The sequence below is a fragment of the Typopeltis vanoorti genome, chromosome 6 (genome assembly GCF_054136105.1).
Source record: "Typopeltis vanoorti isolate ZY-2024b chromosome 6, IOZ_Tvanoo_1.0, whole genome shotgun sequence".
Classification (NCBI taxonomy): Eukaryota; Metazoa; Arthropoda; class Arachnida; order Uropygi; family Thelyphonidae; genus Typopeltis; species Typopeltis vanoorti.
In genome coordinates, this window is record NC_143554.1 from 94,111,222 (window position 1) to 94,139,080 (window position 27,859).

The 27,859-nt window shown below is 35.5% G+C and overlaps 1 protein-coding gene across 8 annotated transcripts in view; it reads left to right on the top strand.

The window, feature by feature from the left end:
• LOC150105717 (C-Jun-amino-terminal kinase-interacting protein 4-like) overlaps positions 1–27,859 on the top strand; it is a 615,637-nt gene that overhangs the window by 113,673 nt on the left and 474,105 nt on the right. For all 8 annotated transcript variants that reach the window (XM_090394309.1, XM_090394311.1, XM_090394312.1 and 5 more), the window contains one exon: positions 626–785. In XM_090394309.1, the coding sequence (XP_090250435.1) occupies positions 626–785 (160 nt within the window). The remainder of the gene's footprint in view (positions 1–625; positions 786–27,859) is intronic.

Consider the following 27,859-nt stretch of genomic DNA (forward strand, 5'->3'; position numbering starts at 1 on the left):
GGGAGGGGGAGGATATCAGTTGACTTCTTTCCAAGCAGCGTACACTCAACTTTAGAATATTGTTCTCACATTTGGTGGTGCATCAAAAAATCTTAAAATTTATTCTTGATCCTTTCTCTTAGAAAGAAATTTATCCCCCCTTACACTTTCTTTGAACACTTTCTCATAGATGCTCTACTTCAGAACTATGCATTTCTGAAAGTATTTGTAAAGAGGTGCTACACCACCAAACTGGCCACCACCATTCTCCACTTCTAAAAATACAAGCAGTTACTGCTCAGCATCTATGCAGAGTTCAGCTCTTTAAACTTATTGTGCCATCCATTTCATCATTTGCTTTCATTTAACCTGAATTTTTTATTTTTTTTTTTTGAACAGCCTTCCTATACCCATTTTTGCAAGAATTATGATCTTTGGTAACACATTAACAGATTTCTTTCCCTAATTGCTTGTTTACCCTTATAGCACTGTTGTGTTATAGGCTTTATGACCTTGTATGTGTAGGAGGAGATGTTGAAAAAAATGTGTGTTAAAAGAGCTTTAAAAATTGCATTTCATTTAAAAATTAAGTGTGAATTTTTTTTGATAACTGTTTTTTTTTTTTAAATGATATTATATTTTTTAGGCCTAGTTTAAATTTTCCTCATCTTAAGATTGATCCAGCATTGTTTAATGTTAATTCTGGAGAATTATCAACAAAATCATTGAACAGTCCTTTAGATTTTTCAGCAGTCTCACCAAATCATAGTACCGATTCTAATGCAAGCTTGAAAAGTGAACTACAGGTATGCTATGTCATTTCAGTTGATTAAGAATTCTTTAAAAATTTCCTATATCCTAAATGTCTGTTTTGAATTGATGTGCATGATGAAACTTAATTTAGTAATATTTATATTAAAGTTTAAACTCCATTGCTTGCCTTACCTGTATTAACTCTTTTCTAATTATAGTTATTATGAAGACAGCGCAAAGGAATATAAATGTCAAATATATTACTGGCCTAGTTGACAGTGGCGTAGCTAGAGCTGTTGCCACCCAGGGCGGTCCCTGAGTTTGCTGCCCCTCTCAATCCAAAAATACTACAAAAAGTCAAAACAACGTACAGGGAAATAAATTAAAACATTCTGTTTATTTTTGAAGTAAAACTTTAATTTACATTTCAACATTCTAAAATGTTATTTTTCTTGCTTTTCTGTTAGCAAAATTGTCGATGACGTTGGCGAAGTCTATTTCATAGTAATGTAGGTAATTCTTAATCAAATTTTATTTAGAAAAACTCCTCTCACAACTAGCAACACTTACAGCAATTGTGAGGAAAATTCGCAGTAGTATTACAATATTCGGAACCGAGTTCTCGAGACTGTATTTTAGAATTAACTGTAAAAGTTCAAAAAAGGTTCAAATTGCCGCCCGGGGTGGACCGCCCTCCTCCGCATCCCCCTAGCTACGCCACTGCTAGTCGATCAAGTGGATAGCATGCCTGCTGTCCAACCAAGAGGCTGTGAGTTTGATGGACATGGATGTTTGAGTATGTCTTTAGGTTGACAATGAATTTCATCATCCAATGTGAGACTGCCACCCCACTTATTAGAAAGTGTGAACCAGCTTGAAAACACTCCGTGTTTGGTCTCTAGAGCAGTGTTTCTCAATTATGTTTAAAAAAAAAAAAGCAATATGCATTATAAAACCTTAGCACATACACAGTACTAATGTATTATAGGTTTTCAGCCTGGATGTAAAAAAAAGAAATTGCATATATACTGTATATTGTAAAATTCAGGCTTAATATATCAGAATTAAACTTCTTTCTGTTAATTTAGCAGGAGCTTTGAAATCAAAAGGCTTAATTTGGTGATATTCTTTTCTCGCATTCATTCCGCATCTTAATCTGTACCATAAATTGGTTTATTCTTCAGTGCAAAAGTGAAAGTACTCGTCATTTTGATTATCATTGGTATCTCATCAGAGACTTGTATAAAGTACAAATCAGGTTGCCCAGTAATTGAAGCTGAGTAGTGACATGGGAAATGCCAAGAGATTAATTATGAAGATAGAAGAGATTGTCATCATTATCATTTTACACAGATGGCAATACATGACGTATTGCCTCATGTGTTGCCAAAAAAATATATATATATATATATATATTAGTCATTTTGCAAATTGCAGAAATTATTGCCCTGGTGCTTGCAACCATCACACTCTGTGTATAGAGTGTTATTTTCCAGTGCAAGACTTCATGCTTAAAGTAAAGTGTATTGCTATAGCATGGCCAAAAGGTAGGTGTGTGTGTGTGTGTGTGTGTGTGTGTGTGTGTGTGTGTGTGTGTGTGTGTGTGTGTGTGTGTGTGTGTGTGTGTAGTACTGCTTTCTTTTGAACATCATTTGATATTCAACGTGTAAAAAAGGTTGACCTCCCAATATTTGTGTGTGTGTGTTGGGGGGGGGCGGGAATATTGCAATTGGAATTGTTTTAGAAGATAAAGATTAATTAGTATCTTCATTTTGAATATTCTCCCTGATGCTTAACTTAAATTGATCATTTTCCATTGAATCTTCAATAACACTAAATAAATAATTAATTAATAATTAAAATTCTCGTTGAGAGGCTTATACATTGGTTATGCATTACTAAATCACTTAAGGAATTGAACGTAGATACGAATATAAATTAAATTACACTTTAATAAATATTTCCGATATTTCAGCAACATCACGTTGCCATCTTCAAAAGGAACTTACAAAAAAAAGGCACGTGCATGTAGGCACTACAACACAGTAACTGAGAATGAAGTGATGAAGCTATTGTTCTCCTAAAAGTCCTAATGGTGCCCTCTAACGGGCTAAGTAGGTGTTCTTGGCTGTTGGGCTGAAGGTTTGCTGATGTAAGCCTCCCAAATTTGGGGCAGTCTCATACAACCAAATTTGTTTCTTAGGGCTGAGGCTGATTCCATAAATAGTCTTTCGAATTTGTTTTCGGACCTTCAGCCCAATGGCCAAGAACACCTACTTAGCCCGCTAGATGGCACCATGAGGACTTTTAGGAGAACAATAACTTCATCACTTCATTCTCAGTTACTGTGTTGTAGTGCCTACGTGCACATGCCTTTTTTTGTAAGTTCCTTTTGAAGATGGCAACGTGACGTTGCTGAAATATCGGAAATATTTATTAAAGTGTAATTTAATTTATATTCGTATCTACGTTGTCAATTCCTTAAGTGACTTAAAACGTATAAGCCTGTCAATGAGAATTAACATCATCCACAGAGATGCGATCGCACAGAAGGCCTGCCAATACGGTAAAATGAAGTTGAAGTTGTCTAGACAATTAAATCGTCTAACTTTCCTAAAACGCTGCCGGGATAATCAAGTAATCCCGATTGTGTAAAATTGAAGCACTGTTTTGTTTCACAAAAAGCTCTCCGTATATATAACCACGCCAGCTATGCGTTGCTTTGTGAACAAATCGCCGGCACGCGGTTTCTCTTAGCGGACATTAACGAAGCTATTCGTGCTTTTGAAGAAGAGCCTTTGTGCACTTTAAATCACGAGCTTTGGTCAATTTTACATGACGTCTCCTATACCGCTGCAGACAGAGAATTTGAAAAAAATAGGCCGACAGATGAAAAAATTTGAAAAATTAAAAAAGAACTCTACTGTCAATCCAAAACTTCCTACCAACACTGTAATCAACCTTTCTTCAGTCACCCTGAAGCACTCAACGCACTTTCATATGGTCACAACTTCGCCATTGCTCCCAGAAAAATACTTAGTGAGGATATTATGATCCAGATCGAACATAGAATCCGCCACCTTCCACATCAAATCGCCAACAGTGTAAGACTGGATGTAGCTTGTGTCCTCTCCAAAGCAAGACCACCAAAAAAACATATCCAACAAGGAATATAAAGCTCTGCAGGAAATGAGGAATCATAAAGAAATATTTATCACCAAAGTGGATAAGGGAAATGCAAGTGTAGTACTTAATCAAAAGGACTACACAGGTAAGCTTAATGCTCTTCTATTAGATCTGACTACTTACCTCCCCATCGAATACAATCCCACCAACTCACAAATCAGAAAACTTCACAGGCTCCTTAAGAAAGTCACTTCTTGGCCTGTAGAAGTCACCAACAGATTAAAGCCATTTAACTCTATACCCCCCCCCCCCCTTGTATTTATGGACTCCCAAAAATACATAAAGAAAATGCCAGTTATGTCCCATAGTGGATGGCATTGATTCCCTCACACACAAATTAGCTAAACATTTGGCCAAAGTGCTCACACACTATACTGGCAACACACCATCACACATAAAAAAAACTCAGCCCACTTCAAAGCCAGCATAAAAAAAACCTTACACTCCAACATACTGACATAATGGTCAGCTTTGTTGTCTCCTCCTTATTCACAAATGTCCCACTCAAGGAAACTTTAGAGCTAATCCAAGCTAAATTTTTTCCCGATATCTCAGCCCTATTTCAGTTCACAATGAACTCAGGCTATTTCGTTTGGCAGGGAAAATTCTACAAACAAATAGAGGGGACAGCCATGGGTTCACCACTCTCCCCGCCCTTGGCCAATTTCTTTATGGAGACCTTTGAAGAAAAAGCCTTAGCCTCTGCCCCACAAAAACCAACCATATGGCTTCGCTACGTTCATGATGTGTTTGCTATTTGGCCACATGGCTCTGAAACACTCCTCTCCTTCTTAACACACTTAAATAACCAACACTCCAGAATTAAGTTCTCCCTGGAAAAAGAGGAAAACAACAGCCTCCCTTTCCTAGACACACTAGTCACCTGCCAGCCTGATGGAACTTTGGTTTTCTCAGTGTATAGAAAACCCATACAGGCAGATACATTCATCAACAATTCCCCTCTCCCTCTTCACAACAATATGGAGTGGTGAAAACACTATACAACAGGGCTAAACTAATCTGTTCTAACGACATGGCCCTAAACACTGAACTAAATCACATCCTCAATACTTTCTCAGCCAATGTCTCCCCCCCCCCCCAAAAAAAAAAAAAAAAAATCCCAAAAATATTGAAACCTACAAACCACAACCTCCCCTTCCCCTCCAAGGATTGCTCTAGATCCTTCACCATTCCCTGCATCTGAGGCACCTCGGAAAAAATTACCAAAATCTTAAAAAAAAACATGATCTGACCTCCTGTTATAGACCATATAGAAAATTGGCATCCCTTATCTGCTCCACTAAAGACCAACCACTTCCCCTAAACCTACCTGGTGTATACCAGGTCCCTTGCAGCTGTAAACTGTCTTACTTTGGCCAAACAGGCAGGACAGCGAATATCAGAATTTTTGAACACAACGACTACATCCGTTTTCACAAGTACAGCCATTCTGGTCTTGCAGACCATGCTCTGGATACACACCACAGAATACAGTGGAAGAAAGCTACAGTAATACACCGTAGCAAATACAAATTCGAAAGACTATTTATGGAATCAGCCTCAGCCCTAAAAAACTCTCCAAACCTCAACAAATTTGGTTGTATGAGACTGACCCAAATTTGGGAGGCTTACATCAGCAGACCTTCAGCCCAATGGCCAAGAACACCTACTTTGCCCAATAGAGGGCACGATAAGGATTTTTAGGAGAACAATAGCTTCATCACTTCATTCTCAGTTACTGTGTTGTAGTGCCTATGTGCCTTGATTTAGTAATAATTAAAATATAAATAAATAATAAATTAATAAAGGATAAATAATATATTAACACACAGACAGAATTTTAATGTGGGTGAAAAAGCAAGAAAGCAACAAATAATGAGTAAATTTTTTAAACCAATTTTAAATCACATATATATCAAAAGCTTCTCATGACTCTAGAAAAATATACTTAAAATAAGCCCGAAACTTTCCTAAGCCATGCTAAGCATTGTAGGAAGTTTTTTTTTTACTTGGTTATAAAATGTATTATACCTGACAAAAAGATTTTTATTTTAATCCTTGCTTAAGTGTAAGCAAAGTTTTACACAAAGTACTTTCACGATGCTTTTTATAGGTAATTTCATCGTGTTGTTCCACCTTAACTAAACCACTACTATTTCTTCACTTTCCTTGAATCATGTAAGAATTTAATCACAAGCAGCCACTGGTTAATTCCATACACAGTCCAACTCCAGCATTGTTGAAGTTGGACTTCCTTCATTCCATCTACCTGTGTTCTTTGGAATAGTCTTTCCCTTACTTTTTTTTCTCCCAATGAATACCGCCTTCACCTTTTTAAGAAACTTAAACTTGTTAATAGATGACTTCTTCCTCCTTAACAACTTGTCCACACATTGTACTATTCTTGTACAGGTCTTGTGACCTCTTATGTTTGTAAGGAAAGGGATAAAAATGTGTATTAGCTACATTCCTGCTTTTTTCCACCTTATAATTTGTGAAAGATATTATAAATAACTTGAGGAGGTTATGGAGTTTCTTAATGCTTTGCCCAAATATGCCCTTGTATTTACTATATTTGTAGTTCACTTGTCTAACTTATTCTTTCTTTCCATCATGGATTTAACCAAAGTGGCATCTTCTGGTTCATATCATCTCTTTCTTTGTCTTCTAACTGTTCTTTTTCCACTTATTTTATTTTATTATATTTTTTTTAAACACAATTCTCTAATGCCTTTTTTTTTTTTTTTTTGTAAGTCTAGGCAGCTAACCTCCAAACTTAGTCATTGTCAGGTAGTTTTGATTCTGATGAATTGTAGACTTATAAAAGTACAGCAAACTAATGGCATCGCATTTTCCTAATCTTAACTGGTATTATCTGCACAAGTGTAAATTTTGTGATTATTTTTCCAAGTTGCAAGGTTAGAAACTGCAGATTCTGTGAAGGGAGGACCCTACTTACAGTGCCAAAGATAGACTAACTTTGAATTTTTTTTTGGTTTCTGGAGAAACCATCTGCCCAAATCTGAAATAAAGATCTAGAAAAAATTCCTCTAGTCTATGACTAGAATCAAACATATGATGTTTCTTTCTTTGCCAGTCTAGTGTCATAGAAATTACCACATGCTTATTATTATTAGACCTCCAGGGACTCATTGAGGGAGGCCAAATGTCACTCACACCAGCTGTAATACCTTCTCTTAAAGTCATTCACACTAGATGCATTCACTGGTTTAACAGGCAAACAGTTCTACTCACTCATGGTCTGTCTGATAGAAAATGTAGCTCTCATCCCCTTTCTTAACTACACACAGACTAAACTTTCACTCGTCTATTTGTCTTCTCCCACCTTCCATATAATGAAAAATTATATCAACCAATATTCTGTAACACCCTCTCAAAAGTTTATGTACCCCTTACTCCTCTATCTTCTCTCTACCAGTGTCTGTAGCTCACATCCTCTCAATCTATCCTCATAATCTATGTTCCATAAATGATATCATCTTTGTAACTCTTCTTGTACCCTTTCCATAGCTTCTTTATCCTCTCTGAATGCAGGCGACTAAATCTACTCACAGGAGTCTACATGTGGTTATATGAAGGCCTAGTAAAGAGGCAAAATGACTTCCATATCTTTACATGTCATATTCATTTCAACATCCCATTACATGGAATATCTGATTGCATGTGGAAATTGATTTGCTATTTGATTAATTAAGGTTATGGTTCTGAATACACTGCTACACAGTGCTGTTCCAGGAGTCAGATAACATTCAAACATTTAAACTCATTTAAATATTTAAAAATCTTCTTCAAAGACTAAGTGGCAGGACACATTATGTACCTGGTACAGAATTTGATTTTTGAGATAAAATTTAAATGGTGTGTGGAAAATTAATATTCATCTTCATTTTTATTAACCTCCCAACCGACCAGGATGTATATACATGTCCAGCAAAACCTGGATATGATTCAGACCATCTGTTGAAAGAACATGGATATGAAGTGCAATTTGACCATCCTTTCCATTAGAAGGTGTGATAATCCTTCACATTGAGGAGAACACTTAACCAGATTACCTCATGTACGTAGTGTTATGTCATATATCTCTGATATTGATATATCGAGGCAATATATTTAACTTTATCCTTTCCTACTTCAGCCGCTATATCAAATTCTATCGCATGTACCTCTTTGTTAAGTCGGTTATGTGATCTTCATTAATATTAATCTTAACGTTATGTCTCGCTTCTCTTATACCTTTTCTTACGTAATTTAACCTTTTAAGGTCCACCAGAAATTACCCGTTCCCTGAATTCCATGAGTTATCCTGGTCGCTCAGGCAAAATTTATTTTTTTTCTGTGCCAGCCTGGGCCTTAAGGTTAGAGATAAACTCAGCCTTTAGGGTAATCATAGAATATCAGGTGCCACTAATAATGTTAATTGAATTCTTAGAAGCCTTGGGTTCTCTGGCTTATTTTATTTGCAGTTGTGCCCTACTATTTTCAGTTGGGGTATCCCCGCACGCACACACGATCACAGGTTCGATGTTTTATGAAGGGTCAGTCATCATAATCAGAAACACATCTAAGGTAAGGAATCAAAATATTTATTAAACTCATTATATAATGCCATACAAGTTAAAGTGGTTATCAAATCTAATTTAAACTTCTACCATTCTTTCACTCTCTCACTCTTAAAACCATTATGCATTGACTTCAAAATGTTAGCAAATTCAATAACTCAACATATAATACATTCTTAATTACAGCTCAATTGGACATTTAGGCATTTTAGCACATAAATAATCTCTCTCGGATTAATTACGACAGAATCTCTATCTAACTGAAAGTTCTTAAAGTTCATTTCAAAAGCATAGTCATTTACATAAATCTTAGTTCTTCACTCTTTCTTCCATTACAAATTTTAAGATGCATTCTCTTAACACTGTTAGTCAATTCTCAAAAGGGGCTAGAACAAGTGAGAGTACTTATCTATTCTTTATCGGTTTTCTTCCATCCTTCCTTCTTTGTTACGACTCTGGTTGTCTCGATCTTATCGCCACGTGAGTTACACGTGCTCGCCTGAGCTGGGCGCTATCTCTCTGCTAAGGTTTTATGTCGATGACCTTCTCATTGACAGCCTATGGGTGATCTTGCCGGAACTTTTCGTAAGTCAGCCCTCAAAATGAGAGCTTCATGTGCTCCAAGAGCTGAACTCTTGGAGCACATGAAGAGAAATGCAGGAACAAGCAAAAACGGGGGGATTTACTTCCGTGTCGCAGGTTTTATACGCTCCCCCTAGAGCACCACCTTTCTGAGTTTGAATTTCTCTTATCGTCTCACCCATTGGTCTCAGGCTGGGTGACTTCACCGATCAACATATGGGACTTCTTGTTTCCAGGAACGTATGCATCATGATGTCTTCTCAGATGTGATGCCCGCGGGTGCTTATGCTGCTCTTATAGTATTAGGGCGATCTTTACCCTATGTTGCTGAATAATACTTTCATTTATAATATTTCACTAATGATTTCTCTCATATCTGCCCCTTTTGCTGACTTGCATTCATGCTAGACATATAGATACATTAATTTAAATTCACATAATTCACAGTTTATCATACACGATGTTGTTACAAAAAAAAACATAGTTACACTGCGCTAAAAGATAAGTATGCATATATATTTTTTGTTAATTGTTAGATTCTGGAATGGGGACATCATGTAAAATTTGAAGTCACCTATTTCAGATCTAACAGTAGTTACATTCAGTTATCTATGCCAAAAAACACCATTTGCTTGGTAACTGTAATCTAAGTTATATTAGACTAAATACCTAATGAGTTATATTTATTTTTGCTACTTGTTTTATCATATAATTTTAGTTTTTAATGCCAGTGTAAAATAAGAGATCCTTTCATACTTTCTTCACTTCATATTGTATCACTTTGGAAGATCAATGTCACTATCAATTTTTTTTTTTTTTGCTAATTATCTTAGTCGTCAATACATTTTATTCTCCCAGAATTTGATTCAAGATAATTATTTTTGTCAAACAATTATTTTATAGATTCATGAAAATCCGAATCTTAAAATAAATACAGCCTCCATCTGTTCCATGTTACATTTTCTTCATTTTTTATTCATAATCTTAGTTCGAAGGTTTGTTCGCAGATTGCATGAAGGTTTGCACTTTTACAATTTTACTTTATAGAGAATCATACGTAAATCTTGAATTATATCACATAATGTATAATCTTTATGATGTAATCTGTAGTTCTATGCACTCCAACTTTGTTGGTTTCCCCTCATCACTCACTACAGATCGAAATGAATGGCTGTTATGAAGTCAACTGTCATGTACTTATTTTCTGCCAATTTTGTTATTATACGACAGTTTTAAAGTAACGATACTATCCCTACAGTTTATCATTCAAAACATGTACAGGTGCATATCAAAATGCAATTTTATCAAAGGCAAAATACAATTTTAATTTTTCATAATAGAATTAAAACTGTGTTTCACCTTTGATGGCTCCCCCCCCCCCTCAAAAAAAACTCTCTCTCTCTCTCTCTCTTACACACACACACACCACACACACAAATACTGCTAGGTAACATATGTGCACTTTCTTTTTGTTTGAAGTCGTTATTTTTCCAAAGTAATTGGACCAGATAACTTTTAATATTCCAAAATTAAATTGTCATTATTATAAAGTAATTTATAATAATGACAATTATTATTATTATAAATTAGCAAATTTTGTATATTTTCTCATTTATATTATTTTCCGATAATTATAAATCATTAAATTATGTGATATTGGGGAAATTAATGTTTAAAAAATGTGTCATCCTACAAAAGCAATATTATAAAATGTTTCGAATATCTGTAAATCAATCGGAAAGATACACCTTTTAGTGTGTCTACCGAACATGTTCTTTCCTCACTTTGTCAATAATTTTTGTTAGCTTACAGACACTTACTCGAGCAGAAAGGAATATTAGCATGTATATCAAAGAATGCACTAAGGAACTGACACTTCTGTTGACTAGGTTATTTAATGAGAGTCTAGTGTTCTCAACCATCTCTAATGAGTGGAAAGATAGAAAGATTGTTCCATTGCATAAAGGTGGAAGCAAAAACGGATGTTTCAAATTACAGACCAGTTTGCATTTTTGGAGTGGTTGTTAAGATCTTTGAGAGATTTGGTTAGGAATAGAATACAGTATTGGGTGGAAAAGGAAAAAAATTCTGTTAGCATGGGTTTGTTAAAGGGAGGTTTTTTTACAAATTTGGTTATATTTTATAATAAGGTGACTGCCATTCTGGATAGGGAAGATTCATATACAGTGATACTGTAAGCCCACAGATGCGAGACCCTTCGACACTTCTGCGCATGTCAGAAAAATGAGAATCCATTCCGATAATAGGGTAATCGATCTGTCTTGTGGGATGAATTGTTTATTATTATATGTTGGAAAATTAACTTTTCTTTTATGAACATTTTTAAAGTGGTAACTATTTTGCTTGTATCACAGTTGGAAAATTTTATGTATAAAGCACGTGATTTCACATGTTGGTGACCAATTTGTACATCCTTTATTTCTTTCTCCCCTTCAGCATGAATTGACTATTCTTGGCAATCTGCCAGACCATGTTTTATGAAGTGTGGGCATACTATACTTCTGGATTTTACAAAGGCATTTGACAGGCTACCACATAATAAACTGATGTATAAGTTACAGCAAATGGGATTGGAAAATCAGTTGGTTGATTGGATAGCAAACTGGTTTTCTAAATGATTTCAAATAGTAGTGTATAGAGGTGCCACATCTCTCAGGAGGAGAGTTACCAGTGGAGTCCCACAGGGTTCTGTTCTATGGCCACTGTTGTTCAATTTCTTTATTAATGATATTGCAAGTGGTTTGCAAGCTGGTATTCAGCTGTTTGCAGATGATGCTAATGCTGGGAAAAGTTATTAGGAATTTTGCAGATGTACTGGTGCTTCAGAGTGATTTGAATAAAGTGGCTATGTGGGCAGACAAGTGGGGATGTCAGTTTAACACTAGTAAATGTAAGGTTTTGCATTTTGGATTTCAAAAAAGTAAAGCTGCTGTGTAACATTATCATATTGGAGACGTTGTATTACAGGAGGTGGAGGAAGTGTGCAATCTTGGGATATTGGTGGATAAAGAATTGAAGTTCATGAGACATATTGCAAAAAATAATAAAACAGCACAAAGAAATGTCAGTATACTAAGAAGAACACTGACAAGTAGATGTTGGAAGTTTTTTTTCCCTCAAGATACTTCAGACACAAACTTTGTTTGCTTACACTTGGATAAAGGATTAAACTAAATTTATTATACTAACAAGTAGAGATGAGGATATGGTCATTCCGCTGTACAAGGCTTTGATTAGACCACATTTGGACTACTGCACAATGATTTTGTCACTGTGTTCCTAGGTGAGAAGCGAGCTGTGGAAAAAGTTCAGAGGTGAATAAAAAGCAATATTGGGATTGTGGAATACTGACTATGAAAACAGGTTGAGAGAATGTAAATTATAGATGCTAGTCAATAGGTAGAAGAGAGGCAATATGATTGAGACATAAATTGTTAGGGGATGCTTATTAAATAGATACTGAGGATATTTTTCAAAGGATTGAAGGAGGGAAGGAGAGACAAGAGGTCATTCTTGGAAGTTGTATAAAGGTGTAGTACATAAGAGAGAGAGAGAGAGTGGCATGACTTTTTTGCATGGAGAGTGGTTGGCGAGTGGAATTTATTGCCAAATGAGATGGTGAGTGCACAATCATTGAACCAATTTAAGATGAGATCTGATAAACATTATCTCTGTTAGAATGCATCTTACTGTTGACTCCAGGAAGTATTTGTGTAATTATAATAATAATAATAATAATGAGAATAATTAGAGTATATCTAAGACTCAGTTCATTTCTGAGATGGCAGGTAGTAGCAACAGTTTTGAAGTACTGATACTTTCCCATTTAGTGACGATCACCTTTCTTCTGCACAAAAACATGTCTAAACTACACGCAAAATTGCCTATCTTTGTAGCTAGAAAAATTTCCCCTCATCAACATTGGTTAGAACAGCGTTTCCCCAAACTTTTCCTATGATGGAACACTTCACAAATCCTGAAATTTTCATGGAACACCTTGGTTATTTTGTAATGTATTAATTAATAATTGATTATTAATTTTGCTGATTTTTTTATTATTAATTAATAATGAATAATTAATTAAACATCAATTTAAACATACATTTCATTAAATTAATTTGTGCTGCTTTTCATTGACATATCCCATTCTGATCACCAAAAATTTATAATATTATTATAATAATTGCAAGTGAATGCAGACTTTTTTCTCCTGTGTGCTGGTAGTTTTCCCCTCTTTTTGTACATCCCGGAAATTGTTTTGTAGGCTGGTGGTGGATGACTCACTATCTGTTGCATCACAAACACCTTCAATAAGAGATTTCTTAATACCAAAATTAAACAAAGTCCCTTGTCTCTTATTCATATTAAAATTTAAATCTCTAGGCATATTACTTTTAAAAAACACCGCACTACAGTTTCGAAACTTTCACCCTACAATACGAACTTGCGAAGAAAGTATTCAGTATTACTAAATTTGAGAACTGGATACAGACTACCTTGATCTTCAATTTTAGTGGAAAAATTTTCTTTATACTTCCTTTCTGATTGGTCACTGACATTTGCTACACAGATGTCATTTCCTTCAATTTTGAGAACAGAGGATATGCTGCCCATTGTTATAATCTGCTTGCAGGCAATTTTTATGACCGGTCATAAACAGCGGTATTCCCTTTCCCAAATTTTGAAAGGTTTTGATGTGTGAAAATTACCGATAATTCATGAATACTTTCACGTTTAGAAATACACGGCTTGGTCACTAGAATTTGCTATACAGATGTTATTAGGCGTTCTGGGTCTGAGCTTTTCGACATATTCACGAATATTATTCTCCTCAAAATATTTCCACTATAAAATATTTATTTATGAAAAATGCTTCATCATCATCATCAAATTCCTGCCATGTACCCTCAAGCGGTGTACAGGATATGATAGTACTATATGGCAAAAATTACATCATTACTAACTTCCTAATCTACAATTTTCCTCCAAATCAGTCTGTTACTTGTCAAGACTCCAACATTATCGTATCTTATATTTGTATCGTCTAAGGCACTTTGAACCGCATCAATCCACCTATATCTTGGTCTTCTTCTGGGTCGTTTTGGTGCCAACCTGGCAGAGAACACTTGTTTTGCTAATCTTTCCTTGCCCATTCTGTTTAAGTGACCATACCACCTGAGATTAGCTCTGCTAACGCATTCCTGGATGCTGACAATGTCAAGTTCTTTCCTAATATCCTCATTTTTAATATGATATTGCCATTGATGCCATCTGTTCATGCCCCTAATCTTTCTCAGGACTCTCATATCTGCGGTCTCTAGTTTTTGGTCAAGTGTTTTACTTCTGACCCAGCTCTCAGATCGATAAGTTAAAACTGGTTTTAACACTGTCTTGTATACAGCTAATCTAGTGTTCCGACTAATTCCTCTCTTATTCCATATGAATTTATTCAATTGACTTCCCACCATACCAGCTTGCTGATTCTGTTGTCTATTTCTATATTTAATTTACCATCTTCAGTAAAAATCGTGCCTAAGTAGCTGAAATATTTTACTTGTTCCACAGGTTCTCCATTCACAACACAGTTGACATTTTCAATGATTCTGCCTATTTTCATTGTCTTTGTCTTTTTATTGCTGACCTTCATACCATATCTATTACAACAGCTATTCAATTTAGTCAGAGAATCTTGCAGACTTGTAGCGGATTTATTTAGAAGTATAACATCATCTGCATAAAGCAAAGAGCTGACAATAGCATCTCCAATTTTGATATCATGTTTAATACCACTTTCCTTCATAATGCGATCCATATAGATAATGAATAACAGAGGGGGATAATGTACAATCTTGTCTCACACCAGATTTAACATTAAACCATCTTCCTGTACCCCTTCAATTCTAACTGCTGACTTACAACTCAAATAAAGACTAAGTATTGCTTGATATAATGCCCCATTGACACCATATAACTGCAGCGTATTGAATAGCTTCTCTCTTGGCACCTTGTCATATGCCTTTTCCAAATCGACAAAACTTAAATACAGATCTTTGTTATATTCCCATGCTTTCTCAACTATTTGTCGTAAAGTGAAGATCTGATCCTGACAGAATCTATTTGGCCTGAATCCAGCTTGTTCTTCAGCAAGCTTTTCTTCCACAATTCTTCTCAACCGTTTCTCAAGTATACTTGCATAGATCTTGCCAGGAACATTCAGTAGGGAAATACCTCTGTAATTCTCACATTCAGTTTTATTTCCCGTTTTATATATTGGTACTATGAGAGCTCTACTCCAATCATCGGGAATTCGTCTCTCTGTCCAGGCTTTCTGAACTATGCAGTGCAGCCACTGTAAGACTCTTATACCACCATACCTCAGCATTTCTGGTCTAATATCATCTACTCCTGCTGCCTTTCCACATTTCAAACCTTTGATGGGTTTTTCTACTTCAAGTATAGATATGTATTCCTGACTGCATGCCTGGTCAGTGTTTTTTACCACTGTGCTATCATCACTGCTTGTTTCATTTAGCAGTTATTCAAAGTAATTACTCCATACTTCAAGGATATCTTTTTCTCCCGTTTTCATGTCATCTTTATGAAAGGTATCTAACTCCTTTTACAGCACTCTTTCCTCCATTCCTAAGCTTCTTCAACAACCTCCAGAATATTTTGCCACCTTCTTGATATTTATTTTCTATATTCTTGCCAAAGTCCTCCCATGACTTTTGTTTAGCTAGTTTTACTCAGTGTTTAGCATTCTTGCATTTGTCTCTATATTCTCTAAGAGCACAAGTTGACTTATTTGACAAAAACTTTTGATTATGAAATTTATGAAAAATGAATATTTATGAAAAATGCTTAGAAAACTAAAATGACAAATTCCAGGAGAACTTCTTGCGGAACACATTCACCTTCCGTGGAACACAGTTTGGCAAACCCTGAGTTAGAGCTACTTGAAAAGCAAAAGCTCGAACTATTCTGCATCTCCAGAACTTTTCTTTTTTTTTATTCCATACAAACAAAATTCATGTATAAGTGCTGCGCTGCACCTTATGCCATTCAAAAGCAGATTGAAATGTAAGCAGTATATTCTCCTAAAGAAAGAAAAGTTCTGGAGATGCAGAAAATTGTAGCCTTAACCTTTCAAGTAGCTCTTTGTTATGTTTCTTTCTTCTGGTTCTTGTTATATCGCTGTCTTTAGCTTTATATATTATTCTTCCTGTGATTTACCTTTATATATATTTTGGCTTCCATCTGTTATCTCTAACTTCATGTACCCCTAAATCGTCTATCTTACTTGAACATGTGATCTTATAGCTTATCTAACAAATTTCTAATCTTGGGCCCCCAGAAAATACGTGTTCCCTGATCTCTATGATCTATCCTCATTTACTCAGGCAAATTTATTTACTGCGCCAGCCTGGGCTTTAGGACAGAGTCAAACACAGCCTAAGGATAGATGTAGGGTATCAGGTGCTGCTAACATAAATTGCTTGGAATCAAAAGCTGTAAGTTTTCTAGTTGTATGCAGTCGTGCCCCCCCATTTCTCTCTTAGTTAGGATATCCCTGCGCACATACATAATCACAGTTTTGTATTTTATGAAGGGTCAGGGTCAGTCAACATGGTCAGAAAAACAAGCATGAAAGGTATCAAACAATTTTAATGAATTCACTATTAAATATAATACAAGAACAAAATTGATATATATACTAAGTTAATACTCTTACGTTCCTCTCATCTCACCAACTCCTCAAATACATCTCTCATCTCATCTCATCTCACCAAAATAAACTCTCAACCTCTCACTATCTCATTCTTAAGGCAAACATGGATTTCTAAATCTTTACAGTTCCATTTTTTCAACTTATTTAAACTTTAGTTTACAACTCATTAGGCCAGCTAGGCATTTAGCACATTATTATTTTCCCTCGAGTGGGTCACGACAAATATCTAGTAAACTAATAGTTCTTAGAACTCAATCCAAAGGTATAGAGTTATTCACATAAATTTCAATTCTTCATACTTCCTTTTATCACAAATTCGAAATACACTCTCTTCTGTACTGTTAGTCAATTTCTCAAAAGGGACTAGAACATATAAAAGTACTTATCTATACTAATTCGGTTTCTCTCAGGTTTTTTCTCCGTCCTTCCTTCATACAAAGATTCTGGCTACCTTGATTCTATCGCTACGTGAGAATCACGTGCTCTTCCTGTATCGGGCGCTGTTTCTTTGCTATAGATTTACGTCAATGCTTTCCTTCATTGACGGCCTACGTTCGATCTTGCCATGTGCTGTGGCGGTGTCATACTGGACCTTCTCGAAGGTCAGCTCTTAAAAATAAGAACTGAACTACAATGGTCTCTCGAAGCACACCATGAGAATACAGGAACAAACAAAATGGGGGGGGGGGGGTTCAATTCAGTGTTGTGGGTTTTATACGCTTCCCAAGAGCGCCACCTTTCCGAGTTTGATTTCTTCTATTGCTCTTCCAATTTGTCCCCGACTGGGTGACTTCACTGATCCTCATACGGGGCTTTCTAATTCCGGGAATACATGCATCATGATATTTTCTCAGATGTAACACCCGTGGGCCCTTACGCTCCTCTTGTAGCATTAGGGCAACCTTTGCCCCATCTTGCCGAATAATTTACATTCTTTTGCGTGTAGAATATCACTAATAATTTCTCTTACAATTGTCCCTTTTTGTTAACTTACAGTTACATTTGATATACAGATTCATTAACTTCAATTCAAACAGTTCAAAATTTAATTTACAAGATGTTATTTCCTATAAAAACATAGTCACACTGTGCTAAATGATAAGTATGCTTGTTTAATTTATGTTTACTGTTAGACTCTGGAAGGGTAACCTCATTTAGAGTTAGGTAGCCCATTTCAGATCTAACACTCTTACTCTATTGATGCTGATGAGGGAAATTTTTCTAGCTGTGAAGATAGAGATTTTGTGTGTAGTTTAGACATGCCTTCGTGTGGAAGATGAGTGATCGTCACTAAATGTATGCCAGCTTGTCTACAATTTCCATTCATAGGTAAGCTAGGAACTACTGAAGATTTTGACACAGCAACAGTTTAGGCATCTTCCGTCTATTTCTAGATGATGATATTCTTTTCCTTCATAGTGGAACAGACCCTTTATGCTTCTCAACAACATCAGATATCATCCTAAAGAAATACATCAGATATCAATATACCACTTACATTTATAACACTCTTGATTGTGCAAGGTATCATGAAAAAGCCCACTCTCAAAGTGGATTTTTACATGTATGGTCTATAGCAGGGGTGTTCAACCCATCGATCGCGGAGCAATTTTTGGTCGATCTCTTGTATATTCCTCCTTACTTACAACAAATTTAATTAAAACTGAAAACATAATATTTTATTTATCATTATTTTGTATTATTTTTAATTCACTTTAAGTGTATTGCTACTGACTGGTGGTGGGAGAACTAGGGGACACCTATGGGAAGCTGGGCAAGAGTGTGGTTAGCAAGGGTGTTAAAGCTGGGTTCTTTACTTTTAGAGTGGTAAATGAGTGGAATAAGCTGCCAGAGTCTGTTGTGGGTGCTATGATGATGAGTGAGGTCAAGGCAAGGTATGATAGATTCAGTGAGAATGTTGTGTGTGTGGACATGATGTTTAGGGCCTCCCTCGATGGGTCTAAGGACTCCCTGGAGTCGCCTGTAATAATAATAATAATTGTTTATTTATTTTTCGTTAAAATTGTCAAATCAGTCCGGGTAAATGAATTAATTTGGATCAGTGGAAGTCAAACAGCGAGCCCAGTGAATACGATTATAAGCAAAGTGTAAAAACTCGATTGTAGCTTAAATGTTACATATTCCAAAGCACATTACATCGATTTTTTACTTAGGTTAAGTCCCATGTGAATATTGTAAAAAAAAAACTTTGTTTGTCTCGGTATAGTTTGTATTAGATGTTTTTGTAAATAACTTTTGAAGCTAACTGTATATACTACTGCTTTAATAAGAATATGTTCGAGTGTTAAAAACAAAGGCAATGTTTTTGTCGCCGAAGCTGTACATGGCGACTTAGAAAGATTGTTATTGAAACTTGTATGTATGAGAAAGGCTTGCAGGTTCTAAGTGTAAACATCTCCAAAATCAGTCAGAAAGAGTTCAAACAACTTTCCGATGGCCGGCAACTTACAATCAAAAGAAAGCAGAGGAGAACCAAAGGTGTGCCGGACTTGAAACTTAAGATGAAAGACTCATACTGATTCTTTGGGGGTTGCCAAACTTTATGCGAGGTCTCAGAGGAGGCCTAATAAAAAGGGATTGAAGCAAGCAGAAGGGGGGGTCCCAGTTCCAGAATTACTGTCAGAGAGGAGGCTATCCAGTCCAGAGTCACCATCAGAGAGACTGCCCGGATCCACGTTGCTTGAGAGAGGAGTTCCCGCTTCCAGAAAGGAGCTTCTCGGTTCGAAATGTCGCTAGAGAGAGAGACTACTTGTAGGCCGCAGACAAGGTTTCAAATTGCCGAAAGGAAGAGTTCCAATTGCCGGAGAAAAGTTTCCAAGCCAGGTTAATGTCAGACATTCACCAGTGTGTTGCATTTTCATTACAATTGAAATACATTGTATTTCAAGATTATTCAAGTAAAGAAGAACTTTTGAAAATTATACCATTATTGGGAAGGACTAGGGGAGAAGACATTTTTTCGGCATTTGATGAATTGTGAAACAACACCAACTTCCGCATTTTAAACATGTGTCTATTACTACTGATGGTGCTCCTGCAATGATAGGTAATAAATCAGGCTTCATTTCATTATGTAAAAATGAAGACAAATATCCAGATTTTTTAACGTACCACTGTATTATTCATCAACAAGTACTGTGTAGTAAAAGATTAAACACAAAAGTTGTTTTGGATATTACATTTAAAATTGTAAATTCTGTTCGAGGAAAAGCCCTGCAATGGCGGTTATTTAAATTACAGGCAGATGATGATAGGGAAGGAACTTCTGTTGTACAATAATGTTGGCTCAGCAGAAGTCAATTTTTAGAAAGATTTCTTATATTAATTAATGATATAAAAATTTTTCTTGATGAAAAAGGAGATATTTATCCACAATTGAGTGATAAAAGATGGTTGTTACACTTATCATTTTTAGTAGATTTGTGTACAAAATTAAACAATTTTAATTTAGAGTTACAAGGTAGAGATAAAAATTTAATTGACATGTTAAGTTCAATAAAAATTTCCAACAATACTTACTTTTATTAAAGAAAAATATAAATGACTGAGAATTTAGACATCTCCCATATTTACTAAAATTTTTAGTTGAGGAAGAAATAAATTCAAGATTTAAAGATTTTAATAAAACTGAAATGATTGTATCTTTTATCAATAATCCATTTCAAGAAAACTTGAACATCACAGAAATTTCAAATAAAATTAGTGGGCTGTTTGATATAAACCAAGCTGAAGTAGAACTTGAGATAATAAACATTCAGAATAGTTTACATTTAAAATCAATAAACAATGTGAAGTCATTTGGAAGTATGCACATGAAAAATTCCCAATATTAACTGATATTGTGCGAAAAATTCTGTCATGTTTCGATGTGTCGGATCGACATACTTGTCAGAATCCGCTTTTTCAAATATGACTGTCATAAAAAATCAGTTAAGAAACCAAATTACAAATGATCGTTTGGATGATTGTCTGCGATTGGCTACTTCTTCATATCAACTTGACTAAGAAAATATTGCGAGGTCTAAACAATGCCAAATTTCACATTAACTTCTTTTTTTTTTTTTTTTTAATCAACCAGCATTTCCTGTAACTTGTGAGTTTGTAATCAGTCTGTTGTTTTTTCTAATTTTGGTTTTCCAAAATAGAGAAATATTTTATTCCAATATATATTTTTTTTTTGTTGTTCTATTAACATAATTAAAAGTGATAAATAAATTTTTAAATACACAAATAAAGTTTTTAGTTATGTATTTATTTTTAGTTGTTTATTTGTGTGTAATCAGATATCAGGTTGGGGGAACGTGATCTATATAAGAGAGTAGATCGCCGAATAACTTTTTATAGAAAAGTAGCTTGCGTAGTAAAAAAGGTTGACCACCACTGGTCTATAGAATGGATTCCGAACACGTTGATGTTTCGTGATGTTATGACTGCAAAACAATCAGTCTCATTGTGAAGTATTTGCAGCATTTTCAGAATAATGAGGACTATGATCATGCAACATGTCCTTGCCCAGTCGTACAAAATTTAATGATTTTCTGATGAAAAATCTTAATTTTCTTCAGAAATATACATTCCTGAGAGAGAGAGAGAGAGAGAGAGACGTAAATATCAATATAAGCCTTATACCATTCAAAGGCAGATTGAAATATAAGCAGTATATTCCCCAAAAGAGAGCAAAGTATGGGGTAAATTTATGCTTTGTGAAGCACAAAGCAGATAACTTGGAGATTTCAAAACTTATAGGGGAAAGAAGACTGCACTTGAACATGATAAATATTCGGATCTTCCCTTGTCGATGCTGTAATAATGGAATTACTAGATCCTTTGCTGGGGGAAAGGTTACTGAGTTACAGTGGATAATTACTATATGTGTCCTGAACTCACTGATTTGCATTTATAGCATCGTACAGATTGTTATTGTTCCTAAATACAAAAACATGAACATCCTCCAGATTTGGCATCAAGAAAACTGTCCAAGGTTGAAATCCAAGCTTAGCAGTGAAGGAAAGTCTTTGCACTATGTTGGAAAGACAAAAATGATGTTTTTCTGCTGTCTTCTCTGCACAATCCATCAGTGGAATCTGTGGAGAAGCATGGTTTCAAGAAAGACCAAACTATTGCTGTGTGTGCATATACCAACACTATGGGAGAAGTCTACAGGTGCAATCAGTAGCTGTCATTTTACTCTGTAATGAGAAATAGCATAAAAAATATTACAAAAAAAAGTGTTTGGACATATATTGTTGGATTTTATTATTTGGAACACTTTCCTCATGTATAATAAAGATGTCTACCATAACATTCTAGATTACAGAGTAGAAATTGCCAAAGCGTTGCTACAAGTTTATGGTCCTTCTTCAACAAACAGGAAAGCAGGAAATCCTTCCAGATTTCTGTAGTTGAATGCTGCTAACTCTAACTATTTCTTGGAAACTTGATGACCCATAAAAATAAATAAATAAACACTGCATGCAAATGCTTAAAAAAATCGGAAAGGAGACAATAATTTGATGTCCTGAATGTAAAACTGATTTGTGTGTTCATCCTTGTTTTAGGGTGTTCCATACTGTTCAAAATATATAAATTTTGAACAGTACAAAAACAAAAATATTCCCTTTCGGGATCATCAAAACAGTCCTTTCCAGATAACAGGTATTGATAGAGAGATGGCTGAGTGTAATGATTTGATTCCAGTTCCTCTTGAAGACGAATATGTTTAAGTTGTTCAGGACACATGCCCTCCAAGTGCAAACACTTTTCTTTTTTTGTTTTATGTCCACAACCACAAATTGGTTGTGGACATAAAACATTGCCTTGCACTATATTTACAGAACCAAATTCATCTATCCACCTAAATATTTTCATAAGTATTCATGTCGGTATTGAGGATTCTAATCTGCATCCACTTAGTTAAAAATAAAGAAGCAATCCTCTCCTGTTGGCTACCCAACTTAGTTGTCTCAATCAGGAAAATATTCAGTAGACTAAGGCCATGATTTTGTTTTGATTGGAATTATGTCAAAAACAACTATGAGTCAAATACATTGTGTGTTTATTTTCCTGTTTGCTAAAAAACTGTGACTTCCTGGTAGGGAAAAACCATCTGAGTATGAGACTGTCTAACTTATTTTCAGTTGAAAAGCCTGATGAAGGTTCTCATAGTACTATATAGGTTTCAAACCCAGGTTTTCTAACCAAAGAAAACTGTTGCACTCTCCTCACATCTGCTTTAGAGGCATATACTATGGATGACATATCTCATATCTGGAAAACTGATGTTTGCCAGCAAATTTGTTTGTTTTGCATGGGGAAGAGCCCTAATTTCTAAAAAGGAATGAAACTGGGTTAATTTTTCTATTATTTGACAGAGCAAAGTTTTCTGGATGAGCAATGAAATCCTCAGCTTTCCACAACTAGCAAACGCAAAATTAACACTTGGAAGAGTTTCCACTTTTTATCCTAGAACATACTAGTCTTCAAGTTTTACATTATTTGAAAGTAAAAACAAGAAATATGGCTACTTTCAGAATATAGAACATAGAAAATAGCATTATTATTATTATTATTAGTAATAGTAATATTTTACTAAATGTGGGATAAAGGGACTTTTTCCATGTACGTATCAATTTATATCAGAAAACTTGTGTTATCATAATGTAAACTGTATTCTATAATAACAGCATAGTGATAATAATAATAATAATAGTTACATAACAATAATATAATATTCTATTATTCTCATTCTCTCAGGAAGAACAAATAAAATAAGATTAGCTATTACTGTTATTATCAAATTTTTATTTCTAATGGGAAAGAAAGAAAAACAAATACTCTTAGAACATGCAATTTTTAGAATACCCGCAGAGTATTCGTCAGCAGAAGATGCTCGTGTTAACTCATAATACTCAAATTCTGTGTTTCATGAAATATCAATTTTTATCAATCCAGAAAACATGCTGCAATTGAAAAGTAAATTATTTCATCAAAAAAAATAAAATAAAATATATAAATAATAACATGAACATTTTCCCCTTGCCAACACACACACAGCATTGATGTGATATGGGTTCCAAATTTCCTGTGTGGGATATATATTATTAATAATAATAATAAGAGAGACCTCCTCGGAGTCAGGGACTCATCGAGGGAGGTTGCATACTACACACACCAGCTATCATACTTATTCTTGAATTCGTTCACACTGATTGCCATTGAATGTTGTAAGTGCAATCAGTGTGAACGAATCATGCATCACCCTATGAGAGAAAAATCTAGCCTTCATACCTTTCTTAATGGCATTCATTCTCAGCGTCCAACATGCTCTCTTGTCATTTTCTCACCCTCCATAAAATGAAAAATTCCATCAACTGAAATCCTGTATGACCCTTTCAGAAGTTTGTAAGTCTCAATTGGATCACCCCTCTTTCTCCTGTTTGCTAGGCTGCAGTCTACAAATTCTCAATATGTTGTCACAATCAGTATTCCATACCTGATATAATTTTTAACGCTCTCCTTTGCACTCGCTCCAATATATCAGAATTACAGTGGAAACCAGGACCAGACCTACACACAATCGTCCAAGTGAGATCAATGCCTTGTAAAGAGGCAAAATGACATTTTTATCTTTACATGTGAATGTTTGTTTCAGCATTGCAATTATCTTTTGAGTTGTATTTGCAATCTTTGCTACATGGCCCCTGAACTTCAACTTCCTGTCTACTAACACTCCAAGATCCCTAGCTCATCTGTTTCTTCAAGCATAATCCCAGCAATATAATACAACATTGGATATCTAATCACACTGAAGTGAATGACTTTACATTTACTGACATTGAATTGACATCCATTTTCCCATGTCCACAATTCCAGCCTATTCAAATCATTCTGCAAGTACTGTATATCAGCAGCATTCCTGATTACCCTAACCTATCTTTGCATCATCAGCAAATAGCTGTATGTCAGATGTTAAATCCTTCCCAATATCATTAATGTATAGATTGAAAACAGTGGACTAAGCACTGATCCTTGTACACCACTGGTTACCTTAAATCTTGCAGACTCACATTCTCCATATACCACTTTTTGCTATGTATAAATACAGTCTAACATGCTGTATTCTGTCAAAAGCCTTAGCAAAATCCAAAAGTAGCATGGTGTATCTATTCTCCTTGTCTAGTTCAATGGTAACATTGTTATAGAATGTTAGCAAGTTGCTAAAACATGACCTTCCCTTAGTAAACCCATGTTGCTCATTGCAAAGTAGAGATTCACTGTCAACCCATTTCTGAATGTGAGCGCTAACCAATTTTTCCAAAATCTTCACCACCACCACCACTCCTGAGATACCAGTTGGTCGATAGTTGGATACGCCAGTCTTTGCACCACCCTTGTGCAATGGGACTACCATACATATTAAACAGCCTGGTCAAAGGAATGGCCAGTTCAGCTGAACACTCTTTTAGCACATGTGCTGATATCCCATCAGTTCTCTATTGCTGAATTCTAATTCAGTTTGTGCTACAACTGTAATACCTCGCCTTCATACACCTGAATTTCTTCATCAAGTGAAGAGGTAGCAGTGAGCTCAATGTTGTGTACACCACTACCCATACTGGTTTCGACCTTTATTGAGGTCTCGTCAGTGGGAGCCAGGCCCAGTAGTGGAGACACCAAGGCAGAGGCAATGAGAGGTCATCCCCCCCCACCTATGACAGTAAAGCATATTCCAGGTAACACAGTACACATAAAGACAAGTGACACAAAGGTCGCTCCACTGCAGTTAATCCGCTAATGGCTCTAAGTCGGCGGTAGATGTAATAAGTTTAGTTTAATCCTTTATCCAAGTGTGAGCAAACAAAGTTTGCACCTGAAATTATCTTCAGGACTGGGGTAAGGTAGTACAATACCAGGCAACTCGTTGCAAAGGTGGAGAAAGCTCTCATCACTCCTATCTCAGTATCTCCCATAATGCAAAGCACATCTCCTTGCGGATATGTGTAATGCTATGCACTGACGAGACCTCAATAAAGGTCAAAACCGGTATGGGTAGTTGCCCTTGCCTTAATGCATAGCATTACACATATCCGCAAGGAGATGTGCTTTGCATTATGGGAGATACTGAGATAGGAGTGATGAGAGCTTTCTCCACATTTGCAACTAGTTGCCTGGTATTGTACTACCTTACCCAGTCCTGATGATGCTTTCGGGTGCAAACTTTGTTTGCTCACACTTGGATAAAGGATTAAACTGAACTTATTATAGTCTAACCAAGTGAAAAATAAACTCTCAACGGCGGTAGATGGTTGGTGGAGTGGTGAGACAAAGAGTTGTAGAGTTGATGCCCTCCCTCGATGAGTCTTTGGACTTCCTGGAGGAATATAATAATAAAATTGCCGTTAAGGGATTAATGGTGTGGGGGGGGGGCGGTAATTACATGATAAAAGGTAGAATGGCAATGAAGTTTTGATCCATGAAAAATTCTAGGGTGGTCTCGATATTTCATCCACCTTGGCTGGTAGGGAGGTTAACCTACATGCATTCTCATTGATGTATAACTAGACACTCTTGTTTAAAGTGATTAAAAATGGAACTTCATAATGCATTTAATTTGCCATTAGACTCCAATCCAAGAACACTGACCACATGGGAATGGCTTGCCGGCAGAGCTTTTCATTCTCGACAGATAATCAAAATTATAAACGAAAGAAAGAACAAATTGGGAGTTGGCTCACCAGATCACCGATTTCAACATCTGGATCATCTGTTCAGCTGTTTCGTGCCACATAGTAGTGCATGTGTAGATCCAGATAATGTGATCGGAGCTGCGGACAGTTGTGGCTCTTCCGTTTTGGCTGTTCGATGTTTTGGTTTGGATTGAAATCATTTTGTAGTACTGCGGTATGTCATTCTGTCATTGCAATCTGTTCACTGAATTTTTTCGGATCACTTATATTTGGTCTCTAATCTGTCTTAGATCAACTGTTTTATTTCTAATTCAACTCTCACATCTGTAAGTTAAAATTGGCTTGAAAACTGTCTTTTATACTGTTAGCTTAGTGTTTTGGCTCCTAGTTCATGTACTAGGGAGTTCCCACCACATTTATTCTCTTATCTATTTCCAAATTCAATTTGCTGTCATCACTAAAAATTATGGCTAAATCATTGAAATATTTTACTTGTTCTAAGTTTGCCATTAGAAATGCAGTTGTTTTCTGTTCCTGTTTCATTGTTATTGGCCTTTTCATGATGAGTTTCATAAATCGTTTAGTTTAATTAAAAAGTTTTAAAGAGGAGTAGTATAACATCATCTGCATAAAGTATAGACTTAAATTGTATATCTCAGATTTGATATATAAAGTTTCCTGCCACTTTCTTTTGTAATGCGATCCATATAAATGAAGAATAACAGTGAAGTATGCACCCTTCTCTTTGAACTGATTTTACATTAAACCATTCTATTGTACAGCAACAGCATAGGAATGCTCTGGCATTGAGACAGTTGTGAAAGGAGACAGTGACCGGATATTTTGCTGATTATCGAAATTGTCACACTTAAAAGAAGCAGATAGATATGAGTTTGTCAAGGGTACTTCAAACCTAGCTACATTACTCTTTTGTACTACTTCAATCCTAACAGCTGGCATACTTAAATATAGTCAATGTGTATCACTCAGTGCAATGTCTAATTTACAACATTTAATTTTAAGGTTTTGAACAGCTTTTCTCTTTGCATCTCAACTATTTGATGTAAAATTTTTATCCTGATAATACTGATTTTGTCTGAATTCAGCTTAATATTCCTTAATATTAATATTTTTCACAGCTGCTTTCATAGCATTGTTGCATATATCTATCTGTCTATCTGGAACATTCATCAGGGAAATTGTTCTGTCATTTTCACATTGTTTTATTTATATATTTATAGATGGAAATTTATATTTATAGATGGAAACTGAGTAGAACTATGATAGTTCTACTCAATCATTTGAAATCTGACTTTTCA